General features: G+C 55.3%; 2 protein-coding genes and 1 non-coding gene across 10 annotated transcripts in view; 1 reads left to right on the forward strand and 2 right to left on the reverse strand.

Annotated features, from left to right (window-relative positions):
* Positions 1–18385, forward strand: part of LMF1 (lipase maturation factor 1) — a 98589-nt gene extending 80204 nt beyond the window's left edge. For all 8 annotated transcript variants that reach the window (XM_073792528.1, XM_073792529.1, XM_033839314.2 and 5 more), the window contains 5 exons: positions 9527–9710; positions 10031–10184; positions 10336–10519; positions 11164–11276; positions 11670–18385. In XM_073792528.1, coding sequence (XP_073648629.1) covers positions 9527–9710; positions 10031–10184; positions 10336–10519; positions 11164–11276; positions 11670–11844 — 810 coding nt within the window. In that variant the 3' untranslated portion in view covers positions 11845–18385. The remainder of the gene's footprint in view (positions 1–9526; positions 9711–10030; positions 10185–10335; positions 10520–11163; positions 11277–11669) is intronic.
* CHTF18 (chromosome transmission fidelity factor 18) overlaps positions 3453–24705 on the reverse strand; it is a 59517-nt gene continuing 38264 nt past the window's right edge. Inside the window, exons 24-26 of the transcript XR_012326162.1 lie at positions 21496–21793; positions 13778–13887; positions 3453–7478 (exon numbers count right to left, since the gene is read on the reverse strand). The gene's annotated coding sequence lies outside the window, so the exon portion shown is untranslated. The remainder of the gene's footprint in view (positions 7479–13777; positions 13888–21495; positions 21794–24705) is intronic.
* On the reverse strand, positions 18493–18565 carry TRNAD-GUC (transfer RNA aspartic acid (anticodon GUC)). The gene has a single exon. It is a non-coding gene; the product is annotated as a tRNA-Asp (tRNA).

Genomic DNA, 24705 nt, shown 5'->3' on the forward strand with positions numbered 1-24705 from the left:
GGGGGACTCAGGTATAGACGGCTCCCAGCAGCTCAGGCCACATGACTGAGTCTCCACCTGATTCTGGGTCTGGTGCCCGGGTGGACAGCGGTGGCACAGGGACACTGGGCGGGGTAGGGCCAGAACAGGACCTTGAAAGGCCTTGCTGCCAACCTGCGGCCCTGGACGTTATTCCCAAAGGCAGGCCATGCACTCGCCTTCTGTCCCCCAAGGCCTTGGGAGCCTCAGTCCAGGTGTGTCCCGAGCATCATCCTCCCCCACCCACACCATGCCCAGGACAAGGTGGGACATGGCCCAGGGCTGTGGCTCTTCTCTGAGGCCTGGTCTGATGCCCCCCAGGGGCCGGACCTCAGCTGTCCAGAGCAAAGAAGACAAATGGCCCCCTGGCCCAGCTGCACGTGTCCAGCCTCGCAGGCAGCGTGGGGCATGCAGGGCAGTCTCATGGGGGCGCGTGGCCCTCTGTAGGCCACAGTGCTGGCCACCCCTGGACTTGAACGTTGCTCCCGTCTCCGCGCCCGTGATCCCGAGGGTCCCTGGTTCTGTTTGTTTCCGTTCGTTCCCCGGGAGAGGGTTGAGGATGTGAGCACACACGCACCTCCTCCCACTCTCAGTTTGCACAGCTGTTCCGGAAGGTTCTGCAAGGCCTCCAGAGACAGCCTGTTGTCTACTTGGAGAGGCGCACCACCCCCGCCTCAGACCCCCACTCTAATGCCAAGGAGAGATGCTGGAGGGGCAGTGCTCGGCTTCCACTGTAGGCCAGGCTGGACCTCCCATCCTGGCGTGGAGCGGGCACTCACCAGGCTAGTGGCTCCTAGTCAGTGCAAAGACGCATCTCAGATCCCAGACTCTCCTCCCCAACCTCCCACCATGTCCTGCTCTTTCTAATCTCTGTAACGTCGGCCACAGACCAGGGGACATCACTGTGGGGAACATCACTACGGCTTTGGGCGCAGAGAGCTGCCCCCACCAGCCCCTGAGTGATCCACCCGGAGCTGGGGTCACAGCATAACTGTCCCGGGGCTCCTGGCTGCAGAACATCATCTGCGAGCACACATGTCCTCTGCTAGGCCCTGGGACCCCAGAGCCCAACAGGGGAGTCCCAGACACCTAGCCCCTTCCTTCAGGGGCGTCTCCTGGGCCCGGGGTCCCACTTCCCAACTCGTCTTCCCACCCGGCCCCCACCGTGGGGTCACAGCCAGTGTGTGCCAGACAAGGGCACGAAGACGGCATTATGAATCCTCAGGCCTCCTGCTGCTTTATTAGAAACAGGGTTCCATCTCCAAAACTGCTCTGGTGAACCCTAGTCTCTGAGTCAGAGCCCCCTAGCTGGTCTCAGGGTGGAGTGACTGGGGAGGGGTGTCTTTGGGCCCCAATGGACCAGGGTGGTGGAGGGAAGCCGGGCATCACTCAGACAGAGGTCATAAGGACCCCACGGCCACTTGGTGGCCTTTAGACAAAGGCTCCTGAGTTCTCACCGGGATAGAGAATCCTGTTGTGCCAGAGAGAGAATCCTGTTGTACCAGAACAATCCGGGTCATGGCGTGTGGACCAGGCATCAGGGGCTTCAGCCCCATCCCAATGTGAGCTCTTCCTGCCACATGCAGGGGTCAGGGCCGCTCGGGTGGCCGTGCCAGGAGGATGCGTCCTCAGCTCGAAAGTGGGGGAGCCCAAGCCAGGAGCTAGAGAACAGTGCCAAGGGCATCCTGGCTAGACGCTGACCCGCAGTGGGGGCAGCTCATGAGCCTGGCCCTCCTGTAGCTGTTTGGAGAAATGATTTTCCCTGGGGCTGGCCCCACGCTGCTCCTGCACCTGAATCTGCAGCCAGGGCTGAAGGTCACGGGGTTACTGGGCAAAAGTCTGAGGCCGCACCAGCACAGCCTCCTCAGGAAGCAGAACTCAAAGCCCCCGCCCGCCAAAGTCATCGTGCCAAGTGGACAGCATCGCGCCCGACCTCAGAAGGTTGACTCAGGCTGTGCCGTGTCCTCGCTCACGTGGCCCCAGGGCTACAGGGTGATGGTCTCTCTCCGGTCTCACACGCGGGGCGGGGGCGGGTGCTGCTTTTTCCAGTTTTCCTTTACAGAGGTGGGGACGCTGCCCTCTCAGGAAGGCACAGGTCTCTGAGCTGACTGCGCAGCCCTGACAGTGCTGAGCCGCTGGGCTCCTCCCCTGGGGCTCTTCCTCGGCATCCAGTGGCCCCATCAGGTCTGCCGCCCCGTTCGCTGTGGGTGGGTAGGCGGGATTGTGGTCCACCAGGGGTGGCCTGGGCGTCTGTCCCTCCAGGAGGGCTTGGACTACAGCCAGCAGGACGACAGGGTCCCAAACCAATGCCAGGGGAAGCCTGTGCAGCATCACCGCTGTGGGAGCCACACTGGCCGAGGCCTTGCACCCGCACCCCTGGGGTGTGGCCCTCACGGGTCCAGAGGCACCAAGAGTCTCCCCAATGGCACTCATTTTGAATGGAAAATAACTATGGTTTGGAACAGAAACAAGGGAAGGAAAGGACCCCCACGGGTCCCTGCTGGTCACGTGTGGGGTCTTCCCTCCACGAGAGCATGTGCCCAGCCACAACCACGTATTCTCACTCACTGTTAAATCTTTGCAGCCATCATTCCAACAATTGCAACCACAACGTGTGACTTTTCATTTAAACAGCTGGTTGTCTGTGTTTAAAAATCGCCCACGGGCTTACAATGTCCAGCCCCCTGCCCTCCTGTGTGTGCAACCTGGTTATTTTTCTTCTGCCTGAGGGATGTTTCATTTGGTTTTTTAATATTTCTTAGCAGAAGCTGCTGGTGGATGTCTTCCCTTCAGCTGTGCACGGTCTCTGCCCACAGCGTCTCTGCTGGGGAGTCTGCAGGACCCTTAGCCCCACTCCTCTGTCTGCGACTTTTCCCCTCTGACTGCTTCTACGATTCTTCCCTTTTTCACAGTTTTTCAGCAATTTGGTTTGATGTGCCTTAGGTGTGGCTTTCTTTGAGTTTATCCTCTTTGAGATTTCTTAGGCTTCTGTGACCTGTGCGTTTATAGTTCTCTTCAATGAGGAGAATTTTCTTCACATTGTGTCTGCCCCCTTCCCTTCCTGGGGCTTAAATCACACGTCTGTCAGGCCAGTGGGTGCTGTCCCCTAGGCCCTGAGGGGCTGCCCAGGCTCTGCTCAGCTTTGCTTCTCCTTGTGCTTCACTTTGCAAAGTTCCTGTTGTTCTGGGCTCATATTCACTGACTTTTTCCTTTACAGTGTCAGTTTTGTCAAAAGCCTATCCAGTAAATTATCTGTTTTGTATTCAGTAAGTCCCCTACATACGAACAAGTTCCGTTTTAGGAGCACGTTCATAAGTCCAATTTGTAAGTCCAACAAAGTTAGCCTAGGTACCCAACTACCACAATCGGCTATATAGTACTGTACTGTAATAGGTTTATAATACTTTTCACACAAATAATACTTAAAAAACAAACACAAAAAATAAAACAATTTTAATCTTACAGTACCTTGAAAAGTACAGTAGTACAGTACAACAGCTGGCATACAGGGGTTGGCATCTAGTGAACAGGCAAGAAGAGTTACTGACTGGAGGAGGGAGAGGAGGTGGGAGATGGTAGAGCTGAAGGATCATCAGCAATAGGAGACGAGGGCAAGCTGCAGTTTCACTCTCGCCCGACGTTGATGGCACAGGTTCTGGTTCCTGGCTGGATTCAATTCTACCTACCCTCTTGAAAAAACGATCCCGTGATGTCTGGGTAGTAGCTCTTTTTTTCTCATCATAGATGACATGGTAGCACTGGATTGCATTCTGAACGGCTGCTGCAACCTTCATATACCATTCTACATTCAGGTCCTGTGCCTCAAAAACTAACAGTGCCTCCTCAAATAAAGAAAATCCCCTTGCCATTTTCTGCATCGTCCGTGAATCTCTTCGGTTCTTCAGTTACTTCTTCTTCCTCTTGTCTCCCTTCATCCTTTCTTGGCGCTTGGTGCTTCTTAGCAGTACCAGCTACATCAACACTTTTACGCTTGCTTCCAGACATCCTGGGCTTGAAATAAAGCTACTGTAATACTGTACTCTATACAGCACTGTACAGTAAAGTACACAGAAGCATGCTACTTGTAGAGGATGCACGCACATGACAGTGTATGCTAGACACGTGAACTAACTTATGTGATTGGACTTGTGAATACATGTTCGCATCTTTGAAAGTTCACAACTTGAAGGTTCATATGTAGGGGACTGACAGTATTACCTTTTTTTTTTTTTTTTTTTTTTTTTTTTAGCTGCGTTGGGTCTTCGTTGCTGCGCACGGGCTTTCTCTAGTTACAGTGAGCAGGGGCCATTCTTCGTTGCAGTGCACGGGCTTCTCATTGCAGTGGCTTCTTTTGTTGCGAAGCATGGGCTCTACGTGCACGGGCTTCAGTAGTTGCAGCATGTGGGCTCAGTAGTTGAGGCATATGGGCCCTAGAGTGCACAGGCTTCAGTAGTTGTGGCTCTTGGGCTCTAGAGCGCAGGCTCAGTAGTTGTGGCGCACAGACTTAGTTGCTCCATGGCATGTGGGATCTTCCCAGACCGGGGATTGAACCTGTATCCCAGGCATTGGCAGGCGGATTCTTAACCACTGTACCACCAGGGAAGTCCCTGTATTACCTTTTAAACTCTCAAATTATCATCTGGTTATTCTTTGGCATTTTCATATTTCTCTTATGACTATGTTTTCTTTTAAACCCCTTAATTTTTGTTTTTGTTTTTGTTTTGCGGTACGTGGGCCTCTCACTGTTGTGGCCTCTCCCGTTGCGGAGCACAGGCTCCGGACGTGCAGGCTCAGCGGCCGTGGCTCACGGGCCCAGCCGCTCCGCGGCATGTGGGATCTTCCTGGACTGGGGCACGAACCCGTGTCCCCTGCATCGGCAGGTGGACTCTCAACCACTGCGCCACCAGGGAAGCCCTAAACCCCTTAATTTTTGACAGTAGCTGTTTTCACATTCTTATCTACTGGCTTCAGGCCATCTCTGGTTTCTGACTCTGCTCCCAGCCTGTTTTGTCTCTGCTAGTGCCTTGCAGGCTACTAACTACCAACTTGGAGTCTGTTAACTTTTGATTGCGTGCTGGACACTGGTGTTGTTGATTCTCTCCTGACAGCAGCTAATTGACTTGCAAATCAGTTTCAGAGCCTCCTGGGCAGGTCTGAATGTGCCTTCCCTGTAGGGCCAGCCTAGTTCCACAGGACAGGGCCTCGGCCTGGCTCTCCACGTCTCTCCACACGGGTTCGCAGGACTGGAAGGTCCTCTAGACCCACATGAGCTCAGCGTTGGCAACAGCCTTGGTCGTGTGCTTTCCTTGTCCTCACGGAATCTCCACCCTGCGAGCTCAGCAGCCGCGGGGACCCAGGCAGGACCCACAGCTCCTGGCTGCTGCGCCCATGTGGCATGTGGCAAGCCAGCCTCTCGAGCTCCCCCAGCTTCAGGCTCTGCCCCCTGCCCTGCCCTCCCTCAGTGCCCAGGCCTGCATCTCAGACAGTCGCTTTGAGGGTCCAGCACCGCTACCTCCCTTTTGGCCTAAAGCAGGAGTCGCTGGTGGAGTTTTAGCCTTGAAGTCAACGTGAGGCCACTGAGCGATGAGGCAGGACGGACGTGGACCTGGGTTCCGAGGGGTAGCCCTGCTTCTCCAGGGTAAAGGAGGCGGCGGTGGGGGCAGGTTGGGTCTTGGGAAAGTCAGCTCAGTGGAGCAAGAGGAAGTGCACGCCTGGGAGGGGGAGACGCAGGAGGAAATGGGCGGCTGGCAGGTTGTCCTTGGGCCTTGTCCTCGGTCAGGGCAGTGGGTCCTAGGGTGACACCAGGCCTTGTGCTCAGCTCTCAGCTGGGGCCAGGCCCAGCAGCTGCATTCTGGTCGTCCTTTATGTTCCCACTGCTGCCCGCCTACTTCTCTTGTTCATGGAGGTGAGTGGCAACTACTTCAAGGGTCCCACCTCCTTGGGCCACCTTCCTCACTTTTCTTTCCTTTTCTTCTCATTGTTTATATTTTTCAGTCTAAATGCTTATACTGTTTTACTTATGATTCATCCTTGGAAACGAGAAATGGCCAGAACATGTGTGGGCCCAGGTCCTGCTCCAGTAACTGGTCCTGCACCCCTCATCCCCTGAGGCCCAGGCCTCCTTCCGCCTCGAGAGTGCCAAGTCTATTTTTACATCATTCTCATCCGGGAAAGTCAATTGTGTAGCCATTGACTCTGCTGAATCTGTAGTTTCCCTCAAAGGTTCTCCCATTTCTGCACCACATTCTGGAAGGATTTCTCAAATCAATCTTCTAAATCACTAATTCAGACTTCAGCATCATTCATTCTGCTTTTCACCTGTTAGGGTTTTAACGTTGTGCGTGTTACACATGAGGGTGTAGACAAATAGATGCCGTTTACTGATCGCGGTCCTTCAAATTAGCAGTGTCTTGTCTGGGTTTCTCTGGACGCCTCTGGGGTCTCGGGAGCCCCGAGTGGCCACAAAGCGAGGCTGTGCCTCAGCGAGGGTGTAGGCTGCACCAGCTACACCTGGAGAGGTTGGTGAGTAGGCCGTCTGGGGTGAACTCGGGCAGGTAGGCCCCCCAGAAAGCCCGCGGCTGCCCTGCTTTGCAGCATTATGGTGGCCATGTTTCCCAGCAGTTTGAGTGTCAGTGGAGAGGTGGGTGCTGATGGCTTGGGCTGGTGGCTGCAGAGGACACAGCTGCCCATCAGTTGCCTGCCAGGTTTGAGTGTGGACCAGCCCTGAGGGGTGGTGTGATGGGCGAACAAGGCGGGCTGTTCCCCGCATGCCTCCCCAAGGGCCGTGGGACATAGGCAGGAGCCCCCAGGCCAGGTGCGGAGGTGTCTTCTAGCTGGAGGCTGCCATGCGCCGGGTGCTTCTCCCAGCTTTGGCCGCCATCTCATCCGAGAATTAGGCAGTAGAGGGCTCTTGTCACCCATGTGGCCCTGACAGCTGCACCAGGATGGCAGGCCCTCGGGGAAGCGGCCTGTTCTCACCCTTGATCACCACTCCTGGTGGCCTTAGCTGCACAGCTGAGCCATGGAGAAAAGGGGACCCCCATGCAGCTGACCATCCCACCCCAAAGCAAAACGCATTTGTCAGGAGGTGTCAGGAGGGGCACAGGGACCGTTCCGCTTAAGCCCCTTGCTGACGCAGTGGAGGAGCTAGTGGAGCATCTGAGGTCTCGCTGGTCTGGGAGATGAGAATTGAAGGTCGGGCCCCCCCAGTGCTGTCCACGGGGAAGCTGGGCCCAGGCCACGGGACCCCCGCTGTCCCCCGCAGTGGAAGAGGGCCTGGCGGCACCACAAACCCAGACTGTCGGGAGCCAGCAGTTTTCAGGAAACTCCAGGGCGAAGCCCAGTCGGCCCGAAGCAGCTCGAGACCAGAGGCCCAGGGACCCCGACGGGCCAGGCAGGGCTGCAGGAGAGACCACCAGCCCAGGGCGGGCACACTTTGGGCACAGGGGTTTGTTAACATCCTAGACAGTGAAGAATAAGAAGTAATTAGTTTGGGCCTCAGAACCAGGAAAACTGGTTTTCCAAATTAATCCAGGAAGAGCTGTGAATCCACACCATCTCCTGCCACACACTGTAAGACCCTATCGTGATCCATAAAACTGACCTATTGAAAGCCTAGCTCCTCTCTCTCCAGACCCTTTTGAGGCCGGCGTCTGTGACCTCACGTTCTCCCCAGTCACTAGGATCAAGACCCAGCTTTAATTACAAATCAGAAATTGAGGAGCTGGGTGTCAGCTGAGTCTCATCCGGCCGTGGGGCCCCCGGCCTGGGTCTTTGGTCTCACCTCCTTCCTCGATGCCCCCACGTGGCTCCGACCCGTCGGCTCCTGTGCAGGGAGGCCCGCACGGCCCCGGCAGATGCGCGTGAGTGACCTGGACAGGGACATGGCCGTTCTGCTACTCAGGGGCTGTCTGCTCGTTCAGGTCTTTTTTTTGCAGAAATGTGTCCATTTGGTTGGACAGTTGAAAATCTCCTTATTTCTCTTGTCACTGTGGCGACTGTACCATTTTCATTGTGGGTTTATTTGCTGGTGGTGCTGGTCCCCATTTCCTTCTACTTTGCTGACCTGTGGCTCCTAGTGTCTTGTTTCCCCTTTTCTGAGGCACATGCTTGAGGCAGTTTGTCTCCCTTTACACACGTCCGCCGTGGACCCGTGTGCTCTCACCTCCCAGCACCTAACACCCCGGTCATCCCAGAGGCCCTGGTCCCTCCCAAGTCTTACCCCCACCTCCCCAGCCAGGGGCAGAGCCTGGACCAGAGCAGAGCCGGCTGGTGTGAACCTTATATCACACCTTTCATAAAAAACTAATTCGAAATGGATCCAAGACCTAAACATAATAGCCAGACCTGTAAAACTTTTAGAAGATCTTTACATCTTTGGAGGAGGAAAAGATTTCTTAGATGGGACACAAAAAGCAGAATTGTAAAGTTTTTTTGAATTGATAACTTGGGCTTCCTAAAAACGTAAACTTCGCCTCTTTGAAAACTGTGTAATGAAAAGGCCGCAGCTGGCAGTCATACATCTGACGGAGGACTGGCTCCGGGTTCTGCTAGGACTTCCAGCTTAGGGAGGCATGGGGGTGTCCTGGGCTGCACCCCAGAAGCCCTCGGCTCTGCCTCTTGCCCTCCCCAGCCTCCAGCCTGCCCTCCCACTGTGGTCACCTGGAATCTCCTCACCCGCGTTTGTGCAGCCCACAGGAAGCTCTGCGTGCAGCTGGCACTGGGGTCCCTGGGGCTCCACAATCAGAGGCGTCTGCCGGGGGGGCAAGCGGGGCTGCTCTGTTCCACCTTTGCTCTAGGAGAGCCTGGCACCTGGTAGGGAGGGCGGGATGTGAACCCTGCAGCCTCTCCTCCCCTCAAGTGAAGACCACCCACTCCCTAGTCCCACCCGCATCTTCTCCTCCCCTCAAGTGAAGACCACCCACTCCCTATTCCCGCCCGCATCCTTGACGACAGGGTCAAAATCAGGCAGGAAGGTGCCATTTTCAAGTCACTAAAACAACTTACAAGCCTGTCCTAAGCACCCCCCACCCCTGTGAGGGGCACGTACCACAGGTGCGTGGGGCTGGTCCTGGCCCCGACACCTGGGTGGACCACTGAGCAGCCAGCTGGAGTCCTGGGGCTACCCAGGGCCTGTTGATTAACAGTCACGGTGACAGTTGCCACAAACACAAACTTGTCACCTCCCAGTTGTGTAACTTCAGTGGCCTCCAAGCAGGGTCAGAGGCCGGAATCACAGTGTTGGTAGGTGGGGTCCTCACCAGAGGCACTGGGTAGCGTCTGCCTCTGAGATCATTTAGGATGTAGACATTGTGGGGTTGGTCTGAGGGAGGCGGGGCAAGTGGCCTGTCGGGGGGCTTGGGGCCTGGGCCATGGCCTCCTGGGGGTCAGCACATTGCTGCTGGGAAGGACAGGACCCCCAGCCCCCATGCCTCTGGTGTGGACTCCATGCATCACCATGGAGCACATGAAATGCAGTGGCTGGAGGGATCTCTCTCTCCACCCCCAGATGGTCCTCATCATCAGCGGGAATCTGAGCTTCCTGAACTGGCTGACCATCGTGCCCAGCCTCGCCTGCTTCGATGATGCCACTCTGGGCTTCCTGTTTCCCTCGGGGCCCGGCTGCCTCAAGGACCAAGTCCTGAGGATGCAGGAGGAGGAAGCTCGAGGGGCCAGGGCCCCATGGACACACGGTGGGTGACACCTGAAGGCGGATGCGGCTGGGCAGCCCGGGTGGTCTCGAGTTGATGGCACCCAGCCCTGTGCCCACACCAGTGCCCTGGGAGACAGGGCAGCATCTCCATGCCTGGACAGGGTCACTCCTGTCTGCTTGGTATGGACATTGTGTCCTGGTCCTCAGGAAGGGAGGCCCAGTGACCTCAGCTGGGGGGGCCTAAGAGGGAGCTGCTGTGGTGGGGGCAGCAGCACCTCCTTCGGCTTCTGTGGGCCCAAGGGGCCGAACAGAGGCCAGGCCTGGGGGCAGGAGCCCACCCACTATTCCCCCTCCCGGCAGGCAGCGTGGCACGGCACACAGTCAACCTGGCGCTGGGCGTCCTGGTCGCCTGGCTCAGCATCCCTGTGGTCCTCAACTTGCTGAGCCCCCAGCAGGTCATGAACAGCTCCTTCAACCCTCTCCGGATCGTCAACACATATGGGGCCTTTGGCAGGTACCTCGGGGCCACCATGACCCCAGGGGGGAGATGTGAGGGTGAGGCCAGCCCTGACTTGCAGCCCCCCAGCCTCGCCCTCGTCTGGTCAGGTCAGGGGTTGGGGTCAGGGTGGGGAGGTGCAGCCCTGACTGGTCTCCCCCCCACCCAGCATCACCAAGGAACGCACGGAGGTCATCCTGCAGGGCACCGCCAGCCCCAATGCCAGCGCGCCAGACGCCAAGTGGGAGGACTACGAGTTCAAGTGCAAGCCCGGTGACCTGAAGCGGCGGCCATGCCTCATCTCCCCGTACCACCACCGCCTGGATTGGCTTATGTGGTTCGCCGCCTTCCAGGTGAGGCCCTCGGTGGGGAGGCCCCGCTGACACAGCGAGGCCCGGGAATCCTGTGCTGGGGCACAGCCCGTGGGGAACCTTCCCAGGCTCCTGGCACGGCCCTCGCACGAGGATCTGTGGGTGCCCAGGGCTGGGCCTCACAGCTGGCTTCTCAGAGCGCTTCCACCAGAGGGGCCGAGGCATGCGTGGCCAACGCTGGGGCAGCCAGTGTCCACAGAGGCTGCAGCACTGTCGCCATCCCTTCTTGCCCAGGAAGATAGCCTCCAGCGGGCTCGGTCACTTGCCCGAAATCCCTGGCCCTGCAGGTGACAAAGCTGACAGGTGAACTGGGAACAGCCCCGCTCCATCCAGGTCCCTGCGGACAGCACAGTGGCGGCGGTGCCCAGGAGAGCGAGCAGAACCGGGGGCCCTGCAAGAACAGGAAGGAGGTGGTCCCAAACCAAAGAACTGCAGCATAGGCCCCCAGGGCAGCCCCCCCTCAAGAGAGGCTGGCCACCAGCCACACTGGAATCAGGTGCCCCCAGGACAACAGACTGAAGGCCGGGTGACCGTCAAGAGGGAGCACACATCCACGGGGCTCTCCAAGGGCCCGGTGGCAGTGCAGGCACCCAGCTATCTGCGCCCTGTCCTCTTCTCACCCCCAGACCTACGAGCACAACGAGTGGATCATCCACCTGGCAGGCAAGCTCCTGGCCAACGACGCCCAGGCCCTATCCCTGCTGGCCCTTAACCCCTTCGCAGGCAGGGCACCACCCAGGTAAGATTCCCCTCCCAGACAGGAACACACACCCCACCCCACCCCCGCCAACTGCAGCCTCAGCTGCCTTTCAGGGCTTCTCCCCAAATGCAGGGTCTGCTCTGGGGGCTGGGCCCACCTCCTGGAAACATGCCCAGACACAATGGTCTGCGAACCTCAGGTACCACTCACCTGCTGAAAGGATGCAGGGCTCAGCCCGATTGGCTCTGAGCACTCGGCCCTCCCGGTTCCAGAGCCCCGCCCACCCCGCCATCATCTGGTCAGGGGCCTGGTTGTGCCAGGGGCTCCAGGGGCTCCTTGGGGCTCTCTGGCTTCCCCTGGGTGGCCTCTCCCTCTGAGGACTCCAGGCCTGTCTTGGGGGCGGAGGCTGACTGTGCTGCCCTTGCTCTGCAGGTGGGTCCGGGGAGAGCACTACAGGTACAAGTTCAGCCGCCCCGGGGGCACACACGCCGCTGAGGGCAAGTGGTGGATCCGGAAGAGGCTCGGCCCCTACTTCCCCCCACTCAGCTTTCAGGACCTGAAGGGTTACTTCAGGTCACGGGAGTGGCCGTACCCCAAACCCGAATAGAGGTGGCCCAGGGCTTGTGCCCCAAGAAATAAAGTGGGAAGACCACGGGCTGGCTGCTCTGAGTGGGGTCTCCACAAGGACATCCAGGGAAGCTGACCCGGAGAGGAGGGGCTGCCAGGGTCCTGGGTGGTCGTCTGTGCTTTCTTATCTCCCCACAGTCAGTCCCTGTGGTTCCCAAGTCTCTTCACTTTGGGTTCGTCAGAGGAATCCCCAGAAAGCCCCCAGCCCCGCTCCACCCAGATCGCACCCCTTGTCACCAGGCACCCCCCCGTCCCAGACACCAGCATCCCAATGTTGCACCCAGCTCTGGTCTGTCCCAGGACCACCTGCCCATGCGGCCAAGAAGAAAGCCTGCCTCTCCTCTCTGCTCCCCCAAGCGGGTCCCCACCACGTCCAGGAGGGTCCTGCACGAGGAAGTAGTCAGGGCTCCCTCTCAGAACCCACATGCGCCCACATGCGCTCTCCACAGTGACCAGCACCTGAAGGTGTGGACAGAGGGCCTCTGTCCTCCTTGGGTGGGCCACCCCCACCAGCCCTGAGTGATGTGCCTCCTCCCCTCCTTTGTGACCACGTTGCCCAGTCTCACACCTGGAGCCTCCGGCTCCCTGACCTAGGGTGGGAGGACGGGACAGCAGGGCGGTCAGCCCCAGCGCTGGGGTCCCCAGGGCAGCGATTCTGAGGCCCGGTCACTGCAGGTTGAACTGGATTAATGGTGTGTTGCTTGGCAACCCTACTGGTCTGTGGCCCAGAACCTCTACAGCCTGATGTCAGTGGTGAGTGGACACCCACCTGCCCCCCACCATCCGGGGCGCCTGCCGCACTGTGGAGGGTCCCAGTGGGGATGAGGTGGTTCAGGCTAGGAGGCCAGGCTGAGGTGGGCACAAGTGTGGATCTGTGTGGAGGCCTCCCGCCTGCCTGGGGGGCCTGGCCGGCCCAGGTGCCAACAAGAGAGGCTGTGTTCCTGCTCGCAGGCAAACAGGCGCCCTGTGTCTGTCGCAGGACAGACAGGGCCTCAGACAAGGAGCCTGGAGCCAGCAAGTCTGCCTGCAGCAGCCGCGTAAAACTACCACCAGCCTGCTGGAATGGGCAGCCCTTACTGGGGGGCTGTCCTTGGGACCCTGCCAATGGGTAGGAGCACCAGGGGTGCCCCTGTGGGGCCCGGGGTGGGTAGGGGGCCTGAGGAGATGCTGTGTCTTGGCTTGGGGTGGCCCTGCAGCCCCAGAACCACAGGTGGCCTCCCTGCCAGGAGCCATGGTGGGTCCCTGCTCTGCCAGCCCTTCCCGCCACACTCTGGGCTCGCTGCCACCCAGGGCTCGGGCAGGGGAGGCCCCCAGCACTCCTTGGTGTGGGCTCCTCTCTGAGCCTTGGTCCAGCTGTGCCCCCCAAGGCTCCTGGGACAGCCCCCCAGACATACATAGGAGGCTGTGCTTAGACCTGTGGGCTGGGTGGGGCCGGGGCTGGAGCCGGTGGCAGGAGTGACACAGGAGGCCCTGAGCCCATCCGGGGGGTGGGGGGTGGGGGCAAGAACTAAGTGGCCCCACCCTTCCTGGGACAGGGCAGCATCCTCTCACCCCGGGGGATGTCCCAGGTGATCCCTGGTCAGGGTGGGCACATGGCCCTCTAACAAACCAAAGACTCTGCCAGACCTGCACACCCTTCCAGAGGCTCTGGTTCCCCCAGGGCCCACCCATGTGCCAGAAGGGGTGCCAGCCCCACCTTCAGAGCCTGTCCTGAGACCACACCCTCCCATCAAGGACAGCCAGACTGCACCTCTCCTCCACTCAGAGCCCTCCCAGGGCCCCCACCTCACTGAGTATGAACCTGGGGTCCCTGCCTATCACCTCAGCCCACTCCCCTGCATCCTCTCCATCCCACATGCCCACCAGCCGTGTTGGGCCCCAGGGCCTTTGCACTGGTAGCTCGTGGTGCTCACCTCTCCCAGGGCCTCCTCTCCTGCCTCTGCTGGACTCCAGGCTGCTCCTGGTCACACACGGGTTGGCGGGGGGCTCATCCTGGCCCCCCAGTGCTGGATACACTGTTGACCTGATGAAAGAGAAAGGCCCAGACACTTAACGTCTGCCCCACCTGATGCTGCCTCAGTCCAGCTTCAGGACAGTCAGCTGTTTCGGGGGCAGGCGGTGGGGGGGGGGGGGCGAGTGCAGGGCAGGGACACAAGGTGGGGCCTTGGCTCGCCCCTCCCGGCAGCTGTGTCCCCATGAATCATCCACCTGGCAGCAGGGGATGCTTGCAGGTGAGGGTCCGCCTTATTCAACAGGAGGCTCAGATGCATGTTGGAAACTGAATTTCACCTTCTAAAACCAGGAGTCAGCCTGAGGCTCCTGGGGAGGTGGCAGCAGGAGTCTTCTCAGACCACAGGAGGGGCGGCCTGCTTGCGGGAGGGGCTGCCCTGGAGAGGGGTGAGCAGGGCATGACCAGGGCACCCTGACTTCCAGAGGGACTGGGAATTTCAGATCTGTTCTTCCCACCTGCTCTCTTGAGCCGACGCCCCCTGGAAACCACTGCCTGACAAGCTGGCCCTTGCTGAGACCCCCACCCAATCTGAGGGTGTCTCCCCCTGCAGAGCACTCTGCCCCATGGCTCTCACACATCTGAATGGGGTCTGTCTGGTGCTGGCAGCAACGCCCAGGCCCAGCTGGGACCCTGTAGGCTGCAGAGTGTGCCCAGCCCCCCACCCACCCCCCAGCTCTCCAACTGGAGGGCGCTGTGCTCAGCCCTCTTGCTCCAGGATGGGATGTGGGACTCAGGACTCCAGTCACAGGGCAGTGGCTGAGCTCAGGTGATCCGCTGAACCTGGCTGTCGGCCCATCCAAAGCTGTGGGCTCAGCCAGGGGCCTGTCTCAGGGAGGACCCGCTGTCTCCCTCTTGCTCCAGGACAGGGCGAGGGGTTCGGGTGCAGGTCCCGTCCCCACGAGGAGGGTGTGTACCAGCCTCCCTCTGTCAGAGGGCCTCTGGGCATCTTCCCCTTCACCAAGAGGTTTTCACTCAGAGGTGATCAGTGCAACTTGGGTGCCTGCTGAGGCCAAGCCCACCCTCTGTGCAGCCTAGTTCAGATCAGAGCCCTCCCATGGGGCATCCCTGGGCAGGGTTCACAAGCCCTCCTCTCCCTGGGCTTCTGCATCTGCACGGGCATGGCCTGATGCTTTGCGCTCTTAGGCCACCAGCTCTGGAGGGACAGGGTCAGCAAACTCCCAGTCTGGTGGCTTTGTGGGAGCAGGAAGATCTCCACATCAATGCATGTTGAGTTCAAGCATGTTACCAGTTATTAGAACGGGCCCGTGAAGACGCAGAAAACCTGAGCTGTCGTGGAGCGCTTCGCTGCCTTCCTCCATTGTCTCCAGCATCCTCCACAACCTCTGGGCCCCACGTGGAGTGAGGCTTCTCCCTCCTGATGTTCATCCAGGGCTTCTCTCTTGTCTCCTCATCAGTCTTCTCACAGCTCCAGCTTTGGCTTCTTCAGTCAACTGTCCTCTTCCACTTTCTGTTTCACACACATACGTTGTTATTTCCTTCCACCTTTTTCAGGTTTGCCTTCCGTCATCTCCTCGAGTTGCAGACTTTATTTCTTTCTAACCCTCCTTCTGATTTCTAGGAAACACAGCTAAGGACCACACACACACACAAGTGGCTGCACCCACAGGCTCTGTGGACCACTGTGGGCTTTGTCTGTGAATTCTAGAGACTGTGATGTCCTCTTAACACATCAAATAATAGAGGTGGGATTTAAATGTTCAAACGAATGGATTTGGGAGGCAGTCTTTTACCTTGAATTTTATCACCGTGTTTGCCACTCCCAGCACCCCTCACCCCCCCATTCCTCCAGCACCCTGGATTAATGCCCCTTTCACAAGTGAACAAATTCTGGTGGAAAGGATACCTCCAATTCTGAGACAGCTACTTGCATCCCTCTGCTGAGGGGTTCCCTAGTTCAGTTAGCATCATGACAACCTGTCCCCTGGATCCATCCCTGCCCTGTATCCCACAGCCTGAGGATACCATGGACCTTTGTCCCCAGGGATTCAGTTCCAAAGCCACTGGGTAAGGTGGAACTCACATGTCAGCAAACTGACCTTTAAAGCTCCTAAAGTAATCAGCAAAATTGATAGAACTGTAGCTTGACTGACAAAAAGAAGATACAAATAACTAAAATCAAAGTTAAGTGGGGACATTACTACCAACATTACAGACATAAAAAGGATTACAAGAGAACAGTATGAATAACTGTAGGCAACAAATCAGGTAACCTAGACAGTGGACAAATTTCTAAAGACACACAAAATGCTAGAAGTGACTCAGGAAGAAATAGGAAATTTGAAGAGATCTATAGCAAGTAAGGAGATTGAATCAGTAATCAAAACCTCCAGCAGACAAAATTACTGCATCAGATGGCTTTGTTACTGAATTCTCCCAAGAATTAAAGAAAAATTAACACCAATCCTTCCAAAACTTTTTCCAAAGAATTAGAAAAGGAGGTAGGACTTCCCTGGTGGTGCAGTACTTAAGATCCACCTGCCAATGCAGGGGACACAGGTTTGAGCCCTGGTCCAGGAAGATCCACATGCCTCAGAGCAACTAAGCTTATGTGCCACAACTACTGAAGCCCGTGCTCTGCAACAAGAGAAGCCACCGCAACGAGAAGCCTGTGCACTGCAGCAAAAGATAGACCCCGCTCGCCGCAACTAGAGAAAGCCCATGCACAGCAACGAAGACCCAACACAGCCAAAATTTAATTAATTAATTAATTTTAAAAGAGGAGGGAACACTTCCTAACTCATCCTGTGGAGGCCAGTATGACCCCGGTAACAAGGCCAGACAAAGACACCAGTATCCTTCGTGAATAGAGATACAAAAATGCTCAACAAAATACTAGCAAAACAAATCTATCAGCATATTAAGAGGATTATATGCCATGACCAAGTGGTATTTATCCTAGGAATGCCAGAGTGGTTCAACATAAGAAAATCAATCAGTGTAATACACCACATTAACAGAATACAGGAGCAGAAAGAAAAACATGATCATCTCAACTGATGCAGAAAAATCATTTGAAAAAAATCCAACGCACTCTCATGATACAAACCACTCAGGGGCTTCCCTGGTGGCGCAGTGGTTGAGAGTCTGCCTGCCAATGCAGGGGACACAAGTTCGTGCCCCGGTCCAGGAAGATCCCACATGCCACGGAGCGGCTGGGCCCATGAGCCATGGCCACTGAGCCTGCGCATCCAGAGCCTGTGCTCCGCAACGGGAGAGGCCACAACAGTGAGAGGCCTGCGTACCGCAAAAAAAAAAAAAAAAAAAAAAAACAGAAAACTAGGAATAGAAGGGAACTTCCTCAACGTAATAAAAGGCATGTATGAAAACTCCACAGTTAATATCATACTCAATGGTGAAAGACTGAAAACTTTCCCTCTATGACCAAGACCAAGACAAGGATGCCCCTTTTCACCACTGCTATTCAACACTGTACTGGAGGTCTAGCCAGAGCAATTAGTCAAGAAAAATAATTAAAAGGCTTTGAATTGGAGAGGAAGAAGTAAAACTATATTAACAGATGATATAATCCTATAATATAGAAAATTCCAGCAATCCACAAAAATATTACGGGAGCTAATAAACTAATTCAGCAAAGTTGCAGGGTATAAGATCAACACACAAAAATCAGATGTGTTTCTATACCTGCAATGAACAGTCTGAAAAAGAAACTAAGGAAACAATACCACTTATAATAGCATCCAAAAGAATAAAATACCCAAGAATAAATTTAACCAAGGAGGTAAATGACTTGTACACTGAAAAGTACAAAACATTGCTGAAAGAAATCAAGGAAAACATAAATACAGTGAAAGGCATCCATATCCATGGATTGATGACTTAATACTGTTAAGATGACAATACTAACAAAGTGTCTACAGAGTTGAAAAAATTCCAATGGCCTTTTTTATAAAAATATAAAGACCAATCCTCGAATCCATATGGAATTGTAAGAGGCCCTAAATAATGAAAACAATCTTGAAAAAAGAATAAAGCTGACAAACTCACACTTCTGATTTTAAAACAGTACAAAGTAATCAAAACTGCTCATGGCACAAGGATAGACACACAGACCAACAGAATAGAATGCTGAGCCTAGAGAAAAACCCTTGCATGTATGGCCAAATGGCCTTTGACAAGGGTGCCAAGACCATTCAATGGAAAAAGGATAGTCTTTTCAACTGATGCTGGGAAAAGTGGATCTACATGCTAAAGAGTGAGCTTGGGTCCTTACCTCACACCATATTCAAAAATTAACTCAAAATGGATGAAATACCTAAATGTAAGAGCTAACACTATTACAACTCTTGAAAGAAAACATGGTTACTCTTCATGACCTTGGAGTTGGCAGTGGATTCTTAGGTATGATGCCAAAAGCAAGAGCAACAATAACCCAAGATAAATTGGACTTCATCAAATTTAAAACTTTTATGCATCTAAAGACACTATCAAGATAGTGGGACATATATACAATGGAATATTATTCCGCCATTATTCCGTTTCTCTTCTTCCTACCTGAGGCTCTTTGCCTTTTTGGTTTTTTGGGGGTTTGGGGTTTTTTTTTTTTTCGGCCACACCACATGGTTTGCAGGATTTTAGTTCCCTGACCAGGGATCGAACCTGGGCCCTCAGCAGTGACAGCACAGAATCCTAACCACTGGACCACCAAGGAATTCCCTCTTTCTTGTCTTCTTGTGCTAGCTTCCAGGTTGAGGCCCACCATCTCTTACGACGTCTTGTCTTTTTTCTAACCTAGAAGTTGTCCCTTTAAAAAATCGCACCACAGTGAGCTAGTCTACTGCAAAAACCCTTTGGCTGAAACCATGTAAAAATGCTGGGGAAAAAAATAAATTTTGTTTCTGAACTCACAAAAAATATATAATGTAGTGCAAGAAGAGAAGCTGAAAGCCAGAACAGTGCACCGCCGGCTGCAGGAAGAGGCACCTTGTCCTGATGACATGGGGACTCCCAACAAAGACCTTTCCATAAAACTAGAACCCTTTCAGGGCCAAAACATTAGACAACAAAATCAATGAACCCCAATTTGGTTCTTTGAAAATATCAGTAAAAGGGATAAACTAGCTACAATGATCAGACAAAAAGGAGACAGAACACAAATTACAACATCAAGAAGGAAAAAGGGGACATCACTACAGATCGTATAGACATTGAAAGGACAATAAGAGAATATTGTGGACATTATTCTAATAGACTTGACATCCTAGTTGAAGTGAAAAAGAATTCCATGAAATATACACATTACTAAAAGTGACTCACAAAGAAAGAGAAAACCCAAACAGCCCCATCACAATTAAAGAAATTGAATTCATAATTTAAAATCTCACAAAGAAAACTACAGACCGAGATGGCCTGATTGGTAAGTTCTATCAACATTTAATGAAGAAATGATGGCATTCTATACAAACTTTCAGAAAATAGAGGAGGAGGAAACGCACACTACTGATCAGAATATAAAAAGGTATGGGACTTCCCTGGTGGCTCAGTGGATAAGACTCCGTGCTCCCAATGCAGGGGGGCCAGGTTCAATCCCTGGTCAGGGAGCTAGATCCCACATGCATGCTGCAACTAAGAGTTCGCATGCCACAACTAAGGAGCCAGCGAGCTGCAACTAAGGAGCCCACGTCCCACAACTAAGGAACTAGCGCAACCAAAGAAAGAAAGACTATAAAAAGGTACAATCACATGAAAAACAGTTTGGCATTTTGAAAACATTAAACATGTACTATCATATGACCCAGCCATTCCTCTCCTAGGTATGAAAACAGAGACCTTTAAGCACTGTTCTTAGCCGACCTATTCATAATAACCAAAGAGCTGGGACCAGCCCAGGGGTCCATCAGTAGGCAAGTGGATGAACCCATTGTGTTGTAAACATGCATGTAAACATGCAAATATTTGCATGTAAACATGCAAATAATTCTTAGCAATAAACAGATCAAATTATTGCTACACATTTGAACCTCAAAAACATGTTGAGCTAACAAATCCAGGAACAAAAGAATATACACCATATGATTCCATTTATATAGGACTCTAGGGAGGAAAAAAGTCCCAGTCAATCCCTCTCCAACTCCGCCCCGGCTAACCATTGACCTGTTCTCTGTCCCTGGGAAGTGGAACAAGGGAATATCTGCGGGGGCTGGAAATGTTCCATATCTTAATTGTGTGGTAGGTACCTCAGTGTACACATTTGTCAAAAACCATCACGCTGTACACTTAAAATAGGTGCATTTTGTTTCATGTAAAGTACGACTGACTCTCTGCATAAAGCCCTGATTTGTAGTATTTTTTAATTTCCATGATCTAGACACTCCCACCACATCACTCAGCCCAGAGCTGGGAAGGGGTGTGCATGGTCAGTCTTGTGCAGCAGTACAAGCCAGCTCTGGCACAATACCACTTGTCCCTCAGTCAAGTTGGTCTTGAAAAGAAAACAAAGAAACCCTGAAATATCATTACGGCAGGCTAAAATAAATAAGACTTTCAATACCAAGTGTTGATGAAGACACAGAGCAGTGGAAATGCCGGTAAAAGCATAGATTGGCGATATCTATTAAAAGTAGACACTTGGGCTTCCCTGGTGGCGCAGTGGTTGAGAGTCCGCCCGCCGATGCAGGGGACATGGGTTCGTGCCCCAGTCCGGGAAGATCCCACATGCCGCGGAGCGGCTGGGCCCATGAGCCATGGCCGCTGAGCCTGCGCGTCCGGAGCCTGTGCTCCGCAACGGGAGAGGCCACAACAGTGAGAGGCCCACGTACCGCAAAAAAAAAAAAAAAAAGTTGACGCTGTACATACCCAGGACCCAGCTGCGCCATGCCTGGGGCGTCCACAACAGAAGTGTGCACTACAGGTCACAGCAGCACTGTTCACTAAAGACCAAACACCCATCAGGAGTGAAGAGGTGGACGGGGGTCATGCACTCACACAACGGGACACTTTACTGCACTCGGATACACACATCGTGACTTCACTTACAATACGACGCTCACAGGCAAGCGGTGCTAAGTGCAGGGTTGTGGTCACGTTGGGGGACACCGACCTTCAGCCTCTGAACATTTTCTGAGCTCACATTTTGTGGACTTTTGTATGTGTTCCAATCCACAATTAAAACGTTTTTGACAGAAAAATCTGTTTTCATCGTTGAGTGTCAGACCCTTTACACTGTATTTATTATATGAGCCCAGAGCTGGGTGTTTGTCTTTTCATAGACACGTGTAAGAAGGTGCTGTGCCCACTTGACTCCGGGTGGGGTTCCTGCGCATCTTGTCTTGCGCTGTGACTGACACACTTTCCCTTTGCTGGTTGCCCATCGTGGAAGGGCTTTCTGTTCCCTGAGTTTGTAAACCTGCTGGATGAGACTCAAAAGCTTCAGACAGCCCTCCCTCCCGCCCAGGGCAGTTTGGTTCTTTTCTAAAGTCAACGCTTGAACGCTGAGGGACCAGAGCAAGTGAACAAAGCCTCCCGAGATAGAGCTGGCGGCGCCCGGTTGGCCCACGTCTACCTGCAAGGACACCTTGCTCTGGGGCTGAAAGTCAGGAAAGCGGTGACGTGAAGCCGGCAGAACCAGATGACTCCTCTTACCTGCCTTTCTTCCTGCACGGGGTCCACGGTTCCATTTGTCCTGGGAGGGTCATCTGCGTCACTGCCCCCGCTGGCGCTGGCTCGGTAGGGCTGCACCTGGGGCGAGGGCCTCAGCGCCAGCCAGCAGCTGCGCTCCCCGCGGGCACACATTTGCATCTCAATAACCGGGGCTGAAGCTGAAGGAGCCAGCTGTCAGAGCCTCGGGAGAAACGCGCCTTGTTCCTTTAAGGGGTGGGCTCAAGGCTCTTCATCAAGTGGCCTCCATCTCCCCGCTGGTCTTCACACTCACACAATTCTTCTAGACGAAAAAAATATGAAGCACCATTAGCGAGCGAGTTATCAGGGGCCAACTGTGTCCCCATCAATGCCCCTCAGTCCATTGTGGCCGTCGTGCAGCTGCAGGGCTGGCGCCGAGCAAGCCGCCGGCTGGGCTGTCTCTCCATCCCGTCTGACCATACCCACTGGGCACTGAGGCCATCAAGCCCTTTCACTGTCGTGTCCAGTGGAAGTGGATGGCACGTTCAGAGCTCATGCACTGTCCTGGGGGGACCAGGCCCAGCCAACGCCCCCCAGACGATGGCTCAGCCCCAGTGGATCCCATCCTCCCCTCACCCGCCGGCTGTTCTTGTCGACCCAGTGCCATGAGCCCACCCCTTGCTGACCAATGCCCCTGGCTGCCCACTGACCCAGGGTCTCGGCACACAGGTCTGCCCCAGAGGCCTTCCCTGGCCCATCCCAACGCGTCCCTCACTAGGAGTCTCGGAACAGGTGTCCCTGGGCCTGGTGTTCCATACTCCTCAGTCCCCACACAAGGGCATCACCTCCACCAGTGAGGGCCTGCAGGTCAGCGGTGGTGGGTTGAATACTGTCCCCCAAAGTTCATATCCACCCAGAACCGCAGAACATGACCTTAGAAATAGGGTATTTACAGATGTGATCAGTTAAGAGGAGGTGATGCTGGGTTAGGCTGGGACTAAACCAATGTCCAGCGTCCTCACACCAGGAAGAGACACAGACACAGGGGAGGCCATGTGACCACAGAGGCAGAGACAGTGATGCGGCCACAACCCAGGGATGCCAGAGCCCCCAGAAGCAGGACGAGGTGGGAAGGATCTTCCCCTGGAGCCTCGGACTTCTGGCCTCAGACCAGGAGATGGGACATTCCTTTCTTCCTAAACCCCCCAGGTTATGCCCCTGTGCTGCAAGGACCCCCAGAGACCCACACTGGAGGAGGAGGCAGCGCCTCTGGACTCAGGAGAGCCTTGCATGCCCAGATCTGGCCGTGCAGAGCATGGGGCCCAGGGTGGCCCCCACAGCCACCCTCCTCGATGACCTGGGGGCAGGTGGGCAACCACCTCCCCAGGCAGCAGCCCCACCCAAAAGGGTCCGGGATGCAGGGCAGTGAGATGGACGGTTCTGCTCTGGGGACTGGCTCCACCCCATCAGCTCATGCAGGGCCCCCCACGCATCTGTGCCCTTGACCCCACCTGCCCCTCTGAGCCCTTCGCACCCAGCCAGGAGCCACTGGGACCCCTCGCCCCTGCCCAGGGGGCACATTGCCCTGGATACAGGCAAATTTTGGTATGAGTCCCTAGGGGAGCGGGACACTGGGCATTCACGGGTGACACCTAGGGAGGACAGGGGCCAAATTCCTCCCTAGATGGTGAGGCAGGTGCCCAGGTGGCCATGCCGGGAGGTACCAGCAGGCCCGCAGCCCAGGGCGGGGCTCTTTGAGCTCCTCCTGCCCAACGCAGAAGGGAGGCGCTGTGGGTGGCACCCACTTTCCATCACTAGCAGCTCTAGGCAGGAATACACTGGGAACTGACATAACAGGCACCATGGAACCACAGGCCCCTTGCTGGGAGGAAGAACCATAAGGACAGGCCAGGGGGAAACAGACCAAGAGGCTCCCTTCTGCTCTGAAGGGGAAGAGCCCCACCTGGGAGGGGACCCACCCCAACGCTCTGCCCTTCCCTAAGGGTGCCAACCATCCCCTGGGGTGCTGGATGGGCCAACCCCATGAGGAGCCGAGGACACAGGTCACCTGGTCCCTCATCTGTGACCCTCAGGGCCAGCTTGGGGGTTCAGAGGGAATCAGGTGCGGCCACAGGGCCTGAACAGTCTAGGCATCAACATCAACACTCCAGGTTTCCACAGGGACCGGGAGAACCAGACAGAAACAGGGCAGGTGGACCGACCGCAGGTTCTTGCCAAACATCTAAAAGACATTTGGGGTTTGGAATCACAGATCAGGGCTGTGGGCGGCATCCTATTCCATAGACTTTTCTGGGGAGGAGAGACTCTCACCCTAAGAGAGAAAGAGGGGCCAGCAGAGTCGGCAAGGCCTACCTCAGATGCTGGTGGAGCCCCCGCACACACGTGTGCACACAGGCAGGACCACATATGTACACGTGCAGGCACACTGGCACAGGGGTGCTTCTTAAGTACACAGTTGTGTATATGACATTTCATACTAATATCACAGTTACATAAATTGTGTGACTAGCTAGAGATTTTGGAAATAGGAGTGACCACCAGACCTGACCCTCCACCCTGTGGGCCACAGCAGAGGTGGCCACGCTGGGCCTGCCTGGACTGACCTCCAAGCAGGTGGAAATAAGCTCCTGGCAAGCGCAGAACACACGGGTTCAGATGCCTCTTCCAAAGGAAGGTCCAGCATCCCGGGGTTGGGGGCACCTCGGCTGTCTGGCGCCCACACGTGCGGTCTCGCTTGCCTGTCCCCACCCCCTCCCCGAGGACACCCAGCAGCACGGCTGCTCTGAGGAGCCAAGATGACACCAGGAGGACACCATCTGGCTGCAGGACCCCCGGCCCCCTGCCCAGAGCTGTGGCGGGTCCTGCCGGAGCCCCCAGCCCAGTCTGTGGCTGCACTGACTGACCCACCCAGGGCAGCTGTGGCAGCAATGAGCCAGGGTACGAGCCCCCAGTGCACACAGCCAACCAGCTCCTTCCACGTTTGCTGGTGTCACAGGGTCTTGGCTGGTGGGACACAGTTATCAAGGGGGTTCCCTTCTATCATCCCTGAGTGCTGGGGCAGGAATGGCTGCAAAGCCCAGAGGGGGCTTCCAGGTGGAGGCAGAAGCTAGAGGCCCTGACGCGGCTCTGCCCGCTGACCCCACCGAGACTCAGCACCTAATTACTCCTGCTCCCGTCCCAGGGCTGGCAGAGGATGCCCTGGAGGGGCTACCA

Source organism: Tursiops truncatus, chromosome 15 (assembly GCF_011762595.2).
Source record: "Tursiops truncatus isolate mTurTru1 chromosome 15, mTurTru1.mat.Y, whole genome shotgun sequence".
NCBI classification, from domain to species: domain Eukaryota; kingdom Metazoa; phylum Chordata; class Mammalia; order Artiodactyla; family Delphinidae; genus Tursiops; species Tursiops truncatus.